Source organism: Dipodomys ordii, unplaced genomic scaffold, assembly GCF_000151885.1.
Source record: "Dipodomys ordii isolate 6190 unplaced genomic scaffold, Dord_2.0 Scaffold135, whole genome shotgun sequence".
Classification (NCBI taxonomy): domain Eukaryota; kingdom Metazoa; phylum Chordata; class Mammalia; order Rodentia; family Heteromyidae; genus Dipodomys; species Dipodomys ordii.
The window spans coordinates 3,236,645-3,253,330 of record NW_012267351.1 but is presented as its reverse complement, the minus strand read 5'-3'; the positions used below and the strand labels follow the sequence as shown (position 1 = coordinate 3,253,330).

General features: G+C 50.1%; 1 protein-coding gene across 1 annotated transcript in view; it reads right to left on the bottom strand.

Moving 5' to 3' along the window:
- The window catches only part of Col23a1 (collagen, type XXIII, alpha 1), a 181,426-nt gene that overhangs the window by 14,293 nt on the left and 150,447 nt on the right, over positions 1 to 16,686 (bottom strand). The window contains exons 7-11 of the mRNA XM_013030894.1: positions 8,418 to 8,444; positions 6,765 to 6,791; positions 5,199 to 5,225; positions 1,161 to 1,277; positions 228 to 263 (exon numbers count right to left, since the gene is read on the bottom strand). Of these exons, the coding sequence (XP_012886348.1) occupies positions 228 to 263; positions 1,161 to 1,277; positions 5,199 to 5,225; positions 6,765 to 6,791; positions 8,418 to 8,444 (234 nt within the window). The remainder of the gene's footprint in view (positions 1 to 227; positions 264 to 1,160; positions 1,278 to 5,198; positions 5,226 to 6,764; positions 6,792 to 8,417; positions 8,445 to 16,686) is intronic.

Sequence of the window (16,686 nt, the reverse complement as noted above, 5' to 3'; positions counted from 1 at the left end):
CGACATCCCCATTCTGGCTGGCTTTGAACCATGATCTTTACATCTCAGCCTCCTGAGTAGCCTGGATGATGGTTGAGAGCCAACAGTGCCTGGCCACATGCGTGCACCCATACACATGCATGTACACACGTAGGCATCCCAGATGTATGTTAGAAAGGGGTTTAACATCCGGGTCTGGGAACTACAGCTCTGCCAGCCCCAGGCCTTGGAAATGCCCCGATACTCACCGTCTGGCCATCTTGTCCAGGCTCTCCCTTGGGACCCTGAGGTAACAGGAGAACAGCACTGAGGGACTCAAGGATGTCACATTAACTGAGCCCACATCTTACAGCTGGGGCTCTAAGTACATAATTGCAATTCATCTTCCCTGAACTCTGCTAAGTGGGGGTTGGTGTCTATACCTCACAGATGAGCAGGTTGAGGCTTATGGAGTCTTGTGTCTAACACAACAAGGAAGGGGCAGGCCGACTGCAGAGCTACCCTGATAGGGGACCCTGGGGCATTTGGGTGGAGGACTGGGTTCTGTCTTGGAAGGGAAGGACAGGCTGGGGTCCTTGGGGTAGGGTTGGGGGTGTTTGAGTGAGGTGTGTGAGGCCTTCAGGGTTTGGGTTAGGACTTCAGGAGGAAGCTGAGTCTAACGAGTCACTATGGGCAGGCAGGGGAAGCGGGGCTGGAGAAGACTGTCTGCGGGGGGGGGGGAGAGTTGGGGTGATGACTGGGGCTGACTGCAGCTAAGGTCAGGGGCTATGGGACTATTTGGGACATCAATCTTGGTTTGGAGTCAGCGTCAGAGTCTACAGGGAGTCAGGATCAGGATCGGGGTAATAGTGTGAATTGGAGGCATGAATCCGGACTTGGGAATGAGTTTGGGGCCAAGGTCTTGTTGGGGGTGAGGAACGAGGTCACTGTTAGAGTTAGGCTTGGTTGGGGCAAGGGACTGGGTTGGGGCTCAGATCTAGAGTCACAGACAGGATTTGAATTGGGATTGGGCTTCAAGTTAAGGTTGGGTTTAGGTTCTGTGTCTGGATTGGGGTGAAGGTTGGGGTTGGGTTTGAACTACGGTTTGAACTGGGATTTGAGGTTGGCTCTGGGGTCAGGGTTTGGGGTTGGGTCAGTACAGGGCCAAAGTTGGGATGCCCCAACTCCATGTCTTTTCTTACCGCTGGGCCTTGAGTCCCCCTAGGCCCGTCTTTCCCCGTGTCACCAGGAGGGCCACGGGCCCCAGGTGGTCCGGGGGGCCCCGGAGGCCCTGCAGCTCCATCTTGCCCTTGATCTCCCTAAAAGACATGGAGTTTAGCATGACCTTAAGGATGAAGGGAAGGAGGCCCAGCCCCCGCCCCCCCGCCCCGCCCCTAAAGCTCCTTAGACATGCAGTCCTTAGGCCTTCTGCTTCCTCCGCCCTTGACACAGGCTGAAAGGGACAGTTTTCAATATGAGTTTCTCCGCGGCCCTACAAAAGGATGGGTTGCTATCTATTGACTTAAGAGGCCCAACAGGACCTTTTATACTCCAAGAAAATGAGCTAACTGTTCAGCACCTGAAGCCTATGATATGGTGTTTAGGAGAGGACACGTGCTAGAAATAGGGAAAAGTACATGTGCCACCCTGCCTTCTTTCCTGAAGGAAACCGAGTGTCTCCTGAAAGAACTTCCTGGTTCTCTCTCTCTGTGCTGGTCCTGGGACTTGAACTCAGGTCCTGGCTGTTTCTCTATCACTTGAGCCACAGCTCCATTTTCAGCTTTTTGGTGGATAAAAGGCTTACAGATTTCTGCTGGGGCTGGCTTCAAACTGCAGTCTCGGCCCCGCTGAGTAGCTAGGGTTACCGACATGAACCACTGGTGCCCGGCTTACAAAACATTTTTGAATGGCAAAATTATACAAATGCACCCATTATGCAAATGCATCCATATAATTACACTGTATAATAGTGTAATAACACTGCATAGAACAAACCACACACTTGAGCACACAAACAAATGAGGGTGTATAAAAATTAGGTCAGTCTGAGTAAGGCTAGTGGGTTGTATGTCAATTTCCTGGCTGTGAGATTAAACAACAGTAAAGCAAGATGCCACCCTTGAGAGGAACTGGATGAAGGGTATGTAGTGTGTCTATTTATTGCACATGCGTGTAAGTCTATAAGCATATCAAGATAAAAATCATGAACCAATATATATTATATATATTAAAGGAAATGCAAGAAAGGGGAATATTGTCTCATGCAACACCAAGTCTTCAACTATTGGATCCAATGTTAGTACTGGGTCAGACCTCAGGCAACCAGGGCCTTCACCTTATGCCCACTCTGCATGTGGGAAACCTATATTATAACTGACACCATGGTGTGTGTGTGTGTGTGTGTGTGTGTGTGTGTGTGTGTGTGTGTACACGTATGCGCATGCCAGTACTGGGGCTTGAACTCAGGGCCTTCCACTCTTGCTTGGATTTTTTTGCTTATGGCTTCTTGAGCCAAACCTCAACTTCTGGCTTTTTCCTGGTTAATAGGAGACAACAATTTCATGGACTTTTGATTCTCAGAACTCAGCCTCTTTTTTTTGGGGGGGGGGTCCGGTCGTGGGGCTGGAACTCTGGGCCTGGGCGCTGTCCCTGAGCTCTTCAGCTCAAGTCTAGCGCTCTACCACTTGAGCCACAGTGCCACTTCCGGCTTTTTTCTTATGTGGTGCTGAGGAATCGAACCCAGGGCCTCGAGCATGCAAGGCAAGTGCTCTACCACTGAGCCACCTTTCCAGCCCCAATCTCAGCCTCTTGAATAGCTAGGATTATAGGTGTGAGCCACTGGCATCCAGCTAATTGGCACCTTCTTACTGCCCAACCCTAGCACAGGGCCCAGTGAAGGGCACATCAGGCCATAGTACCAGTAGTTCAGAGATAATTGCTTTTCTTTTTTTTCTCCAATTGTGGGGGTTTGAACTCAGGGCCTGGGCACTGGCTTTTTCTGCTCAAAGTTAGTGCTCTACCACTTGAGCCACCGCACCATTTCTGATTTTCTGGTAGTTAATTGGAGATAAGAGGCTTACAGTCTTTCCTGCCCCGGCTGGCTTCAAACCATGATCCTCAGATCTCTGCCTCCTGAGTAGTTAGGATTACACTGGCACTTGGCTGAGATAATTGCTATTAACCTTTGTGATGAGCTAAGGGGCCTCTGTTGTTCCATTTTACAGATGCAGTCTGTGGGGGCCAGGGAAGGTACTCACTCCCTCTGGATTAGAATTAGGAGAGGCAGAGCCTCCTTTCACGGTCAAGGTCTCTTTTGGATGACTCTTCATCCGTGGATGAGTTCAGCTTTCTAGCAAATCACACTTAAAACATAATGCCCTTGTTTTCCCAATGAACAACATTTATCAGAAGCCTTGAATGTCTACTACCATCCAGCTTTTCTGATCTGTCTGGCACCATTGAGGTCCTTTTCAAAACAGAACTCCAGACAGAAGGAAAGAAAATTGGCATTATGGTTAGGTCAACTGCCTGTGTAACATTGAACCAGGAAGTATTCCCTGCTACTTCCTGTGGTTCCTTTTACAGCATAGAGGCCCCTCCCAGTTTGGGAGTCAATGTGGCTTGGATTTTACTTATGGAGGCAGAAGGTGGAAAGTAGAGACACTTGGACAGGTCCTGGGTATATGTACAAGTCCTCAGCTTCTTTCTGGCTTAGCCCAACCCCTCCATCCTCAGGGACTGGATGTCTGAGGTTGGACCCTGGAAATTGGGGTGAGTAGGAGAGGGGAACACAGCAAATCAGCAGCCCCCCCCCCTCACTTAGCCAGTCTACCTTGAGGAGGCGGAGATTGTATGGCCTGTGGTCTCTACTTATAAAACCCGCATTGAGCCTTGGGAAAACCATCTGGTCAGGCCAGCAAACAAGGAGTGTGTTCAGAAAGGTCAGGAGAAGAGGGTTTGAAAAAAAAAGTATCACAAGGCTGCTTCTGGAGCCAAAGCCAATTAACCTAGCTCAGAGAAAGGCAGCTGCATGATGAGTATGCAGACTCCTCTGCTCCAAATGTCTGCTCTGTTGGCCCCTCCCTTGGGCTCCTTTGCTGCTGTCCATCAAGATTGGAGGCCTCTTTCCCCACCCCTTGACTCCGTCTCATACTGGGCCTTCCTGCTTTGCAGAATAGCTTCCATATAGCCACCCAGAAAGCAAACATCTTCTCAGCAGCCACAAAATAACATGAGTATTTTTTCCTTTGACTTCAGAGACATACCAGCTTTCATTGTCCCTGGTCAAAGGACCAGCACAGGACAGCTCTGTCCCTCAGAACTGCCCAGATCACAAACATCCCATGATGTTGCCCCTCTGTCCTCCATTTCCCAGAAACTAGACTCAAGGCCATGAATCTGCAGTGCTTGGTCCCAGCCCAGCCTGACTCCAAAGATGGAGGATCCCACCTCAGCCCTCACCCCAATGCCTCCTCTCCCCAGATTGTGCCCATTGTTTCCCAGTGCTTCATTTATCCTCCATTCCATTCCTGTCTCCAGCACATGTAGATGATTGATGGGGGTTTCAGTGACTTCCCTTAAACCTTCTTAGAAACAACTTGGTGTACAACTTCACTTGGCCTTTCCCTGGGCAGCCAGAACCTGCCTCTCAATCTCTGCAGCAAGCAGGGCTTTTTACCCTGGAACATGCTGGAAGCAGCCAGGGAACTTGCTTAGGGCTAAGCGATTCACTGCTGAGACCCTGTGTGTGTGTGTGTGTGTGTGTGTGTGTGTATTCAGTCTCAGTTGAGGAGACCTTGGGTTCAGTACAAAGTACTTCTAAGCTGGTGCTGGGTGCTGGCTGAGGACTACAGTGAATCTCTACAGCACCTTTAAACTTTAAAGATCACTTGTCTGGTAAATGCTAGCGCTGAGCTTTAGGGTCAGCTCTGTTGACCACCTGGCCTTCGCTTTTCCTGGTACCTGCTTTCTTTGGGAAGGTCAGTTTTAGTCAGAGACCAGGGTCATCCCCTCTATGTGGAAGATGCACTCTCACTGTAACGATTCAGCATGGGCCAAACCATGGTGCCTGGAGGCTTTCACACAATGGCCAGGGGCAGAAATGGGGGACTGCCTCACTCCTGTTTCTATAGTGAGCTCTCCAGGAGAGCTGGGATCTAGAGAAATCTAGCTACGCTATATGATAATAACAATACACAAACCATGTAGGGCAGGTGAGGGAGGTGGTGCTCCATTCTTACCCGGGGGCCAAAGTCTCCTGGTGCACCCTGAGAACCAAACACAGGGAAATAAACCACTATGGCTTTTTTTTTTTGAGGCTTCCTATTTCATATTCATCATGTACTCTGTACTTCTACGGACTGACTTCATGCTAACAAAAACAGGCAAACTTTCTGTTAATCTCTATTTCCAATGAGGAAACAAGAGTCACAAAGAGGCCTAGGAAATTGCCCAAGGCCACACAGCTGGAGATCATGTATCCCCCTGATCTACAACTGACTTCTAGCCATTTAAAGCTCCAGCCATGATGGCATAGGCCAACCATCCTCACTTTGTTTTCTCAGACCTTGGACCAGTGAAGGACAACACTGATTAATTGGATATGAATCGATTAATTGTATATTAATTATATACTAAGCCAGCAAGTTTTGGGTCAGTGTGTTATATAATAATAGATACCAAGAACACCAGTTCCCTCTGGCTTCAAAGCTTCTACTTGAATTATTTCTGTGGCTCATTGTCATCTGCCAGAACCAGTGAGAAGACAATCAGCCACCTGCCCACTGGTGTCTTCCTTATTGCCAAAGAACTTTCAGATCTCTCCTGCAATCTTCCCCAGTGCTCTTTGAGATTAGTTTGAATTCACAGATGGGGAAAGGAAGGACCGCAGAGCAGGCAGCTGGCCCAAAGCCACACAGTTGGTGATGGGCCTTTCAGTTGGGATGGTGGCCTGGAACTCTTTACCTAATAGGTCACATCCCAGCGAAGTCTCCTACTCAAAGCTCTTGCTTTGCCATCTCCAAATTTCAAATCAGGGGTAAATGTGGCCTGACCATTCCAGCCCTTCTAGAAGTCTGCTCTGGACACATCTCTCTCTTTTATTTGTATATTTTTTTGGTTGTGAGACTTGAACTCTGGGCCTGGGTGCTGTTCCTTAGCTCTTCAGCTCAAGGTGAGTGCTCTACCACTTGAGCCACAGCACCACTTCTGGCTTTTTCTGAGGAATGGAACCCAGGGCCTCATGCATGCGAGGCAATTATTCTACCACTGAGCTACCTTTCCAGCCCCTGGACACGTATCTTTTTTTTTTTTTCCCCAAGGCTGAGAACCGAACCCAGGGCCTTGCGTGCACCAGGTGGGCGCCCTTCTGCTGGGCTAAACCCTCAGCCCCTGGACACATATCTCTTTAACTCCTTTCCAGACATGTGCCCATTAGGGCGGTCTTGGGCACAAGGGGCTAAAAGCTAGCCCTCTGCCTCTGTCTTCTCTCTCCCAGAGAGAAAGCCATGAACACTATTCAGTTTCCCCAGAACCTTGCTTTCCCTGCTGGGGTAGACTGTGTCCTGTTGTTATGCTCTGCTGCCAGAATTCAGACTCGACCCTCCACGCATACTCCCTTCCCAAATGTTAGCCTCACAACCACCTTAGAAAAGAGGCATTATGTGCCCTATATTATAGACGGGGAACCGAAGGGACTAGGAGGGGCCGTGGCTTGTTTAAGGTCACACCCTGGAAGGTGCGGGAGGCAGGTCTCTGGAATCCTTCATCAGCCCACGGCATCTGGACAAGTCTCCAGCAATACTCACCTTTTCCCCTTTGGGGCCTGGAAGACCCTGGAGAAGAAGATGGAGAAACAACAGGTGTGAGGGAGAAGGACTAAGTTGGTACCCCTTCCCGCTGCCCCACGGATTTGGGGGATGAAGGGCCTGTGATGCTGAGCAGAGCTGTGGGCGGCTGAATGGAAAACTACACACAAGTCTGTCAGTCCTTAGTAAGAACTGCGTTTGCCTTGTGGGAGCTCCCGACCTCAGTCCCCAGCATGAGGGAGATGAGGGACTGGGTGTCACCAGCAAGGGTCCACGGGCAGGAAAAGGGGCACACACACTAGCTACTCCTCTCCTGGGGCACAGATCCTTACTGATTAGCATCTGCCTGGGCCTAGATGCTGGTCAAGAGGTCATTATCCTGGGGTGTTTGTCTGGAATCTGTAAGGTGGGTTGTGACAGAGATTTTTCTCTCCAGAAGCATATTATCTTTTGAGATTAGCAACCTGGCACCCAATCATCCCTGAACTGGTTGGTCATCCATCTATCCACCCAATCCATCCATCCATCCATCCATCCATCCATCCATCCATCCATCCATCCATCCATCCTCCCATCCATTCATCCATCCTCCTATCCACCTATCCATCCATTTTCCTTTCCATCCATCTATCTATCCATCTATCCATTCATCCATCCTTCCATCTATACATCAATCCTCCTGTTCACTCATTCATTCATCCTATTCATCCATCCAGTCATGCATCTATCCTATCCATCCAACCATCCTCCCATCCACCTTCCTCCCTTCCCCCCTTCTCTCCTCCCTTCCTTCCATTTTTGTTTAACTGTGGGGGTGGCCCCTTGTGAACCATGTTGGCTGCAAGGAAACATCTCTTTCAATCCCGACCTTTTATGGAAGGTCAGTTCACAGCATTGTTCATAGTACTCAGAATCCCCAGCCTGGGGAGCTCACCTTGGGGCTGATATCCTTGACCAAGTACTGAGCTACTTACCAGCCTTTATACCATCCTAAATGCAACTGGTTTGCTCATTCATTCATTTATTCATTTAGTCCACCTACATGGTCAGTTCTCTCCTTTTCTCTTTTAATAATTTGGTCTATGAATGAAATCATTCATGGTCTCCTTATAATAGTCATATATTCACCTTCTTCTATAAATCCATGCCTATATAATTATTAATTACTTCACTGGACAATCTATTCATGCATTTATCTGTCTGTCTATCAACCCACTGGTCCATCTCTATCTGCAAATCCCTCCACATCCAGTTGTTCATGTAATTGTGCCGTGTTTCCCAGTGCATCTTGTTCATCTGGCTCAGGATGTATATGGATGATAAGCTCTTGGACCAGGTGTTGAGACTTCCCAGCCTGATGCTCACCCCATAGCAGAGACACGGTGTGCCTGAGGCTAGCTGGGGTCGCTTGCAGACTTCTGAAGGCTGCCTGAGGGCTGGCCACAGACCCCCAAATCCCAAGACAGAAGTGAACCTGCCCATCTGACAGGCAAGAAGGGAAAGGGGCTTATGTCTGCAGTCAGCAGGTGATGGACATACATATATCCAAGTGGCTTCTCTCTCCCCTGAACCAAACTCCCTGGGTTCCCTTTTCTTGGGTGCCCCATGGTCACTCCCACCCCATCCTGGGACCCGCCTGCTCCTCTCACTTACAGGTTTGCCATCCAGACCCAGGGGGCCCTGCAAAACGAGAGAGCAAAGGTCACACACAGGAATGACATTTTCTCCACATCCTATGGCCCCAGTGGCCTATTTAGTGACAAGAGATGAACGCCTGGCCTGAGCCTAGGAGGATGGGGACAACATTTGCATGTTGTCTGCTCCTCACAATCCCTTCCTCTGACCCCCAAGTGTTCTCTAAAGATACCCCTCCCCCAACAGTGCTTGGGTAGGGCTGCTGGTCAAGGTGACAGATGCAGATAGGAGGCTGACACCCGCCCTGGGCCAGAGTGTCATGTCTGGACATCCCATGGTGGGTTTTTTTGGGGGGGCGGAGGGGTTGGGGAAGAAGCCTACTCCCCCGATGAGGTGGAGCCTGAGCTCCTGGGGCCATTAGACAGCTGGAGAGAGAGTCACAGAGAGGAAGGCAGAGCTGAGTTGGAAAGTCAAGGCTGCAGGTGCCCCGCCCACTTGTTTGTGCACCCAGACTGTGTGATTCGCCCAGGCCAGCTTGAGTTGGAGGAGTCCTGGCAGTTCTCTGAGCATCCGGCATGGCTGTGGATTGTGCATGCAAAAGAACACAGCCAAGAGAAGCCAAACAACACCAGGGAAGGTGCTGAGCGCTGGGGCATCTCAGGGGCCTCCAGGGCTTCTGTGATGTCTGTAAAGAGCCAGAGACCACAGCACAGTAACACCTACTAGATACCCTTCACCAGTCCACCAGCGAGCGCTCTCCTCTCTCCTCTTCCCCCCCTCCTCCACCCCCCCCCATGCAGGGCTGCAGGGGATTCTATCCAACGGGGACACAGATTAGAGTTAAGTCTCTGCCAGATCCTGTTCCCCTTCCTATCACTGTCCCCTCAACCCCACAGACCCTACAGCATACCCTGGAGTGCATACTGCCTACCTGCTCAGTTCCCTTTCCCCCCACCCTTTTTGTCGGTTGTGGGGCTTGAACTCTGGGCCTGGGCACTGTGCCTCAGCTCTTCAGCTCAAGGCTAGTGCTCTACCACTTGAGCCACCGCACCCCTTCCATCTTTCCCCCTTTTATACATCTTCAGCATAGTTACTTCCTCTTCTATGACGCCCTCCAGGCTTCCCTACTTTCCAGTTGGTCCACCTAGCCCCATTCCTAGCATGTAGAGTCTGGGAGCTGTCCCTTACCTTCCCCCCCCCCACCCCCAAGGTTAGCACTCTACTACTTGAGCCACAGCTCTACTTCTGGCTTTTTTGGTGGTTAACTGGAAGTAAAGAGTCACAAGGATTTTCCTGCCCAAGCCGGCTTTGAACCTCATTTCCTCAGTTTTCTGTCTTGAGCCATTGGCACCCAGCAAATCAACTTGTTTTCACCAGTAAGAAAGATAATGTGCTACTACAATCCAGGTTGACTCTCCCTAATCCAGAATGCTTGGAACCAGATAGAGGGTTTTGGGTTTCAGGGTTTGGAGTAGCAAAAGCATCCTTCATCTAAAAACCCCAACTCCACAATGCTCAAAAATCTACGCCATGAAACAGTTCACACTCAAAATCACTAAAAATACTTTACAAAATTACCTTCACGCTAGGGGTGTGTGTGTGTGTGTGTGTGTGTGTGTATGAAGCAAATGAATTTCATGTTGATTTCATACATACACAAATACCAGTGGTGGAATATCTCAGAATCTTTAATGCTTGGGACCAGAATCCTTCTTGGAGTTGGAGTGTTCTGGATTTTGGAATATTTGCATTTGCATACTAAGGTATCTTTGGCAAGGGGCCAGAGTCTAAACACACTGTCAATCTATGTTTCACTTTTTTTTTTTTTTTGGTCAGTTGTGGGGCTTGAACTCAGGGTCTGGTGCTGTCCCTGAGCGTTTTTGCTCAAGGCTAGTGTTCTACCACTGAGCCACAGCTTGACTTTTTTAGTTTTGTTTTGTTTTTGGGTCCAGTCATGGGGCCTGAACTCTGGGCCTGGGCGCTGTCCCTCAGCTCTTCAGCTCAAGGCTAGCGCTCTACCACTTGAGCCACAGCACCACTTCCGGCTTTTTTTTTCTGCTTATGTGGTGCTGAGGAATCGAACCCAGGGCCTCATGCATGCAAGGCAAGTGCTCTACCACTAAGCCACCTTCCCAGCCTTGACTTTTGGTTTTTAGGTGGTTAATTGGAGATAAGAGTATCAAGGACTTTTCTGCCTGGGCTGGCTTCAAACCTCGATCCTCTGATCTTAGCCTGAGTAGCTAAAATTACAGGTGCCAGCCACCTGCGTCAGCCTGGTCTATATTTCACGTGTACATTATCCATATAGCCTGAAAGTCATTTTATACACTATTAATAATTTTGTGCTGTGTAGAATTTTCCTCTTGGGATTGTCATGTGGGTGCTCCAGAAGGTTTGGGTCTTTTGAAGCATCTCATATTTTTAGAAGAGGGATGTCAACCTGTCATACCCAGCAGAAAGAAGAGGTTCATATACAGCCTTTGTTCTGGAGGTTCAAAGCGTGGAAAGGCTATATCCAGATTTGGGGTAAGAGGTTGAGAGACTAGAGAGAGACTAGAATGGTTTGAATTTTATTTTTTTCTGTATGTGTATGTGTGTGGTGGTACTGGGGCTTGAACTTAGGTTTCATGCTCTTGTTCAGCTTTTTCTGATCGGGATCAGTGCTCTACCACTTGAGCCACACTAGTCCAGCTTTTTTTTTTTTAATCAGTTGTAGGACTTGAACTCAGGACCTGGGCTTTTACCTTCAAGGCTAGCGTGCTACCACTTTAAGCCACAGTGCCACTTCCAGTTTTCTGGGTTAATTGAAGATAAGAGTTTCATGGACTTTCCTGCCTGGCTGGCTTTGAACCATGATCCTCAGATCTCAGTCTCTTGAGAAGCTAGGATTATAGGCACAGCCCACCAATGCCTGGCTAGTTCAGTTTTTTTTTTTCCCTAGTTAATTGGAGATAGAATCTCAAAGACTTTCCTGCCTAGGCTGGCTATGATTCTCAAATCTCAGCCTCCTGAATGGCTAGGATGACAGGTGTGAATCACCGGTGTCTGGTGACACTCTTTGGGTCTAACAGGTTGGAGTGTGGGAAGAGGGAAGGACAATGTGGGAGGAGAAAACTTTTTACCTGGGGACAGGTGTGGTAGCACAAGCCTATAATCCCAGCACTGAGCAGCTTGAGGCCGGAAGAGGGAGAGTTTGAGACCAGCCTGGGCTACATGGCAAAATCTTGTCTGAAAACACCCAAAACAGAAATACCCTCCCAAATAAACAACAAATAGGGAAAACAGGTGAGAGGCCTTCCTGTCTTACTTTTACATGGCTCTATTTCTGTTATTTCTCTGGTTCTGATTTCACTGGGTGTGCTGTGGGTAAACTCTGGCCTGGCCTGGGGGTTTCTTGGTGGGCTGGTCCAGCCTCTGTCATCTGGTCCATCTGTGTCCTTGAGTATTCTGGTGCTTTCCATCTTTAAGTCTCTGCTTAACATGTCTCTTTCCCCCTGCCCCCTTTTCTACCTAGTGAGGGCTGAGATCCTCAGAGGAGCCCCCTGTGCTGGACAGCCTTCCTGGCCCCAGGGTAGCTGATCTCCTCTTCTCTGCTGCCTGGGAGCTAATGATCCTGTCTGCTGGGTCAAGAGCAAGCCGCTGCTTTTCCTGGTTTGATCCCCCCACCCCCACCCCAGGCTGCCCGGCATTGCGGTGGCCAATGCTCTAGACAATGTGCATGGCCGCTCTGGGAGAGCTTGTGGCGGCAGGAAACCAGGGTAATTCTGAAAATTGAGGTCTAAGTGCTTCCGGCTGGCTGGGGCTTTGGATCTCAGAATGGTGGACTGTGGGGGGGTGTGTGTGTGGCATGCAGGATCTTAGGAGAGGAGAATGGGGCCATTCCAAGGTCTTAGGGGTCCAGGTCAGAACACTGCCCCCAGCCACAGCTCTGGTCCCCATCACCCAGGTCACCAGATGCTGCCCCGGCTGTCTGGGCTCCTGGTTGTCATGACCAAGACTTTCTGCCCTTGGCCGGATCATGTGGGAAACTCTCCCCCATCCCCACTCTCAGACCCTGCCAGGTAGTCTAAGGACTACGACCTGCCAATGGCCCTCTTGGCCACCATGATTTAACACAGGACCTTTCTGCAAGAACTGCAAGAAGAAAAGAAGTCATGGGCTGCTGACTAGTAGCTCCTCTAGGAAGGGCAGGGAGCTAGACCTTGCCCAGCCTGGGTTCAAATCCCTCCTCTGAGTCAGAGTACAAAGCTGATTGGTGCTCCAAGCATTCTAGGCCCTCCCCTGGATGATCAAAGCCTTGGAAACCACCAGTGGTTTTCATCGCTTTCTGCTCTCCACGAATCCCCCACAGCTGCTTACAAGCCTTAGCTCTGCCTTAAGTCACTCTTTCCCTGAGATCAGCTGGGCTCCAGGATGTCTCTAGATGTGCAAGAAGCAAACAAAATATAGGCTGCACATGAGCAAAAACCGATAAAGTCCCCAGAGCTGGCCTGGCCCCTGGCCCCACCGAGGGACAGGCATGACCTCCAGCCTCACTGGCCTCTTCTGAAAAGTAAAGGCCCTGCTGTCCTTCCTTCCTCCTTTCCTCTTCTTATCCTTCTTTCTCTTTCTCTCCTTCCTTTTTTTTTTTTTTTGTCAGTTGTGGGGCCTGAACTCTGGGCCTCAGCGCTGTCCCTCAGCTCTTCAGCTCAAGGCGAGCACTCTACCACTTGAGCCACTGCGCCACTTCCGGTTTTCTGGTGGTTTATTGGAGATAAGAGTCTCATGGACTTTCCTGCCCGGGCTGGCTTTGAACTGCTCAGCTCTCAGCCTCCTGAATAGCTAGGATGACAGGCGTGAGCCACCGGCACCCAGTGTCAGAACCTGGCTTGCGATGGTCTTTTAAATGACAAGTTCAAGTCAAGTCCTAGGTCAGTGTCCCTTGTTTCCTCCTCTTGCAGCCCAAAGCTGGGTATGTGGCCCCGTGGGCAACCAGCACAGAACTGGGGTCTACACAGCCTTGACATAGGCAGCAATGGGGGTGACCTTCAGGAGGTCCTCTGGGTGGCCAGCACCAGGACACTGTGCTGTGCCAACCTAACCAGGGTTCCACAGAGCCGTCTTTGGAGAAATGTGACCAAGAGTGGCAAAAGGGGGGAGGTTTTTGACGAAGTAAGTTCAGGGTATGGAGTCAGATGATTCCATGGCTGGGACTTCAAGGTATTCATTAAGTCAGGCGCCAGTGGCTCGTGCCTGTAATCCTGACTACTCAGGAGGCTGAGATCCAAGGACTGTGGTTGAAAGCCTGCTTAGGCAGAAGAGTCCATGAGAGTCTCATCTCCAATGAATCACCAAAAAGCTAGAAGTAGAGTTGTGGGCTCAAGTGGTAGAATACTAGTCTTAAGTGAAAGCGCTCAGGGACAGCACCCAGGCCCTGCATTCAAGCCTCTGGTACTCTCTACTAGCTCCATCTAGGCAGGGAAGAAGACAAGTGTGGGGAGGGGGTCAGGCAGGGAGCTGGTCCTTCTGATTGTGGCTCAACCCACTCTGAGATCAGCCAGGGCATCTCTAGAACTGAACAGTCAATGGGCCGTGTTCAGATGCAGACAAGGATAAATGTTCCCACAGGCCAGAGCTGGGTGACTGTGGGGCTTTCTGGTTATAATTAATGCTGACAGCTACCCATCCCATGAGGGGGGGCGGGGATAGAGTGGGGGAGGAGGGGAGTGTGTGGAGCCCTCAAAATGCACTGGGATGAGAGGACTTACCAGGATTACCAGCCCAGGGCCTGGTAATTATGCCCCAGATGTTGACAATTCATTAAATTACAAGTTTGTTGGGATCTGAGGTCCCAGCCTGGGAAGCAAACATTCCTGTGTGAAGGCCCTGTGGTCCTCCTCCCGGCCTCCATCAGGGCTGGCCAGCGGGCCAGGGGGTGGGGGGCTGGCCCCCTCTGGGCAGGTCAGTCCCGTATGGTTCTGATTTCTCAGGCCAGGATGTTCGTACACACATGGACAGCAGTAAGACAGTCTGGCGTTTAACTATTTCCTAAACTTGAATTCCCTGACCCAGGGCAAAGGAAGAAAAGCCCTCTAGGCCTAGGCCTAGCTATGGCTCGTGCTTTTCCCCGAGAGCCATACATTGGGTGCTTTGCATGTCTGCATGCATTTACAGCACCCCAACTCATAGTGAGCATCAGAGGCTTGATGGCTGGGGTGCTAAGCCTGTACTTAGGGTCAGGGACTAGGCCTCTCCCCTTACTCCTTGGCCTTGTCCATCATTGCTTCCTTCTCTGCTCCTGGTTTACAGAGTGAAGGGCTGGCTTTCATGCTGTTTTTCCTAGAACCAGCTTTGGTTTTTGCTCCTAACTGTGGACCTAGAAGATCTCCTAGCCGTTTGATACTTGGAGGCTAAGAAACCAGCTGGCTTCTATTTTGGGGGAAAGGGTATGCTTTGTAAAAAGCAGAATGTGCTGGAAACAATTTCACCTCTCCATATTACACATGAAGTGGTGTTTATGGCCCTAAAGCCTTTGAACCTATTCCAAATACCAGCTTAGATTTCACCTTCAGCCATTACTGATATTTGGCGGGATGAAATGTGATTACTGCGTCAGGTATCAGGAAAAATTGCTCCTGGTTGGGGTGGAGAGGGAAAAAGTCCTTGTCTTCCACTGGGTGTAGGAGGATGGGGGATGGGAACTGGGAGTCTGCCTGTGTCCACCCAAGAGGCTTCTAGCAAGATGTCATCCTAGCAGTGTGAAGCAGTCCAGAAGTGTGGCTCAAAGTCACAAGGCTCATGACAGAGCAAGGGACAGGGTGCAGACAGCCAGCAGAGATGGAGGCTGAGGGATCTCTACTTTATTCGTGTGTGTGTGTGTGTGTGTGTGTGTGTGTTTGTGTGTGTGTGCCAATACTGGGCTTAAACTCAGTACGTGGGGTAGATTTGTTTTCTTTAGCTCAAGGCTAGTGTTCTACCACTTGAGCCACATTTCCGCTTCTGGAGTTTTGGTAGTTAACCGGAGATTAGAGTTGCACAGACTTTGGGCTAGTTTCAAACTGTGACCCTCAGATCTTAGCCTCCATTATAGCTAGGATGACAGGCAGGAGCTATTGACCCAGCTAATTCACGAATTTTGAGTCTCTCTCCAGTTCAACTTCAGGCTCTGAGGAGGTAAGGGCCCTGGTTGTAGTTTTTTTTTTTTTGTCACTAAGCCTCAAATGCCAAGGTGTCTCCAACCCAGTGAGAACAAGAAATAGTTGTTGAATGAACTGTCTAGGGAATGAATGAAACATCCAGTTTCCTGCAGGCACAGGTGAAGGGTCTGGGAACACTAGAGGGCGCTCTTGAACTGCTGTTGGTGGTCCTGCTGGGAAGGCCAGTGAGGATAGGATGCTGGACCTCGAGGCCCCATGATGCTACCTTTAGCCTCAATGGCACTCCTTCCCACCCACCCCCGCCGGGCTCAGTGACCACCATTATGGCAGGGAGTATCAGCCAACCTAGTTTTTATGTTCTGTCTTGGGGAATCTCATGGCTCATCTTACCTGGCTCTCTCAATGGCTGAAGAGGCCAAGGTTTGAACGGGTTGCAATGTACCATGACCATTCCCAGTGGAGGCCCCACCTGGGACAGTGGGGCCCATGTGGGGCCAGTCCCTGATTTGGGGTAAAGCTGCAGGTGAACAGTTTTACACTGACTTGACTGCATTCTATTAGGTCTCTTTCCTTGGGAAACTCAAGCTTGGCTCAGTGACCTATGCAGGTTCAAGCTTTCTCTTTCATACTGAAGGCAGTGGGAAGTAGGTGCCAGCCTGTAGCCAGCCTGAAGAGTACCTCTGCAAAGATACCATCACAGGCAAAGCAGCAAGGCACAGGCCTGCCTCTTCCACTCCCATTCCCCCTCTTCCCCCCCAGCAGCGCAATTCTGGCTAAGTGGTCTCTCAGAGGCTGGACAGAAAGCCTCTGGGTTGGGTTTGTTCATGCCTGTAATCCTAGCTACTCAGGAGACTGAGATGTGAGGATTAGGCTTCCAAAGCAGCCAAGACAGACAGATCTGTGAGATTTCTGATCTCCAGCTGACCAGCCAAAAGTCAGAATCGGAGGCTCAAGTGGTAGAACATCAACCTTGAGTGCAACTCTGAGTTCAAGCTGCAGTACCTGCACCAAAAGAGCAGGGGGTAGGGGGGTGGGGAGAAGCTTCTGGATCCCTGCCAACAAGGTACCTACAACCAGAGATAAGGGGCAAGGCTTCTGGAACCTGCAGGTCGAGCTATTTCCAGTCCCTTGGCTTGCACACATAAGGTATT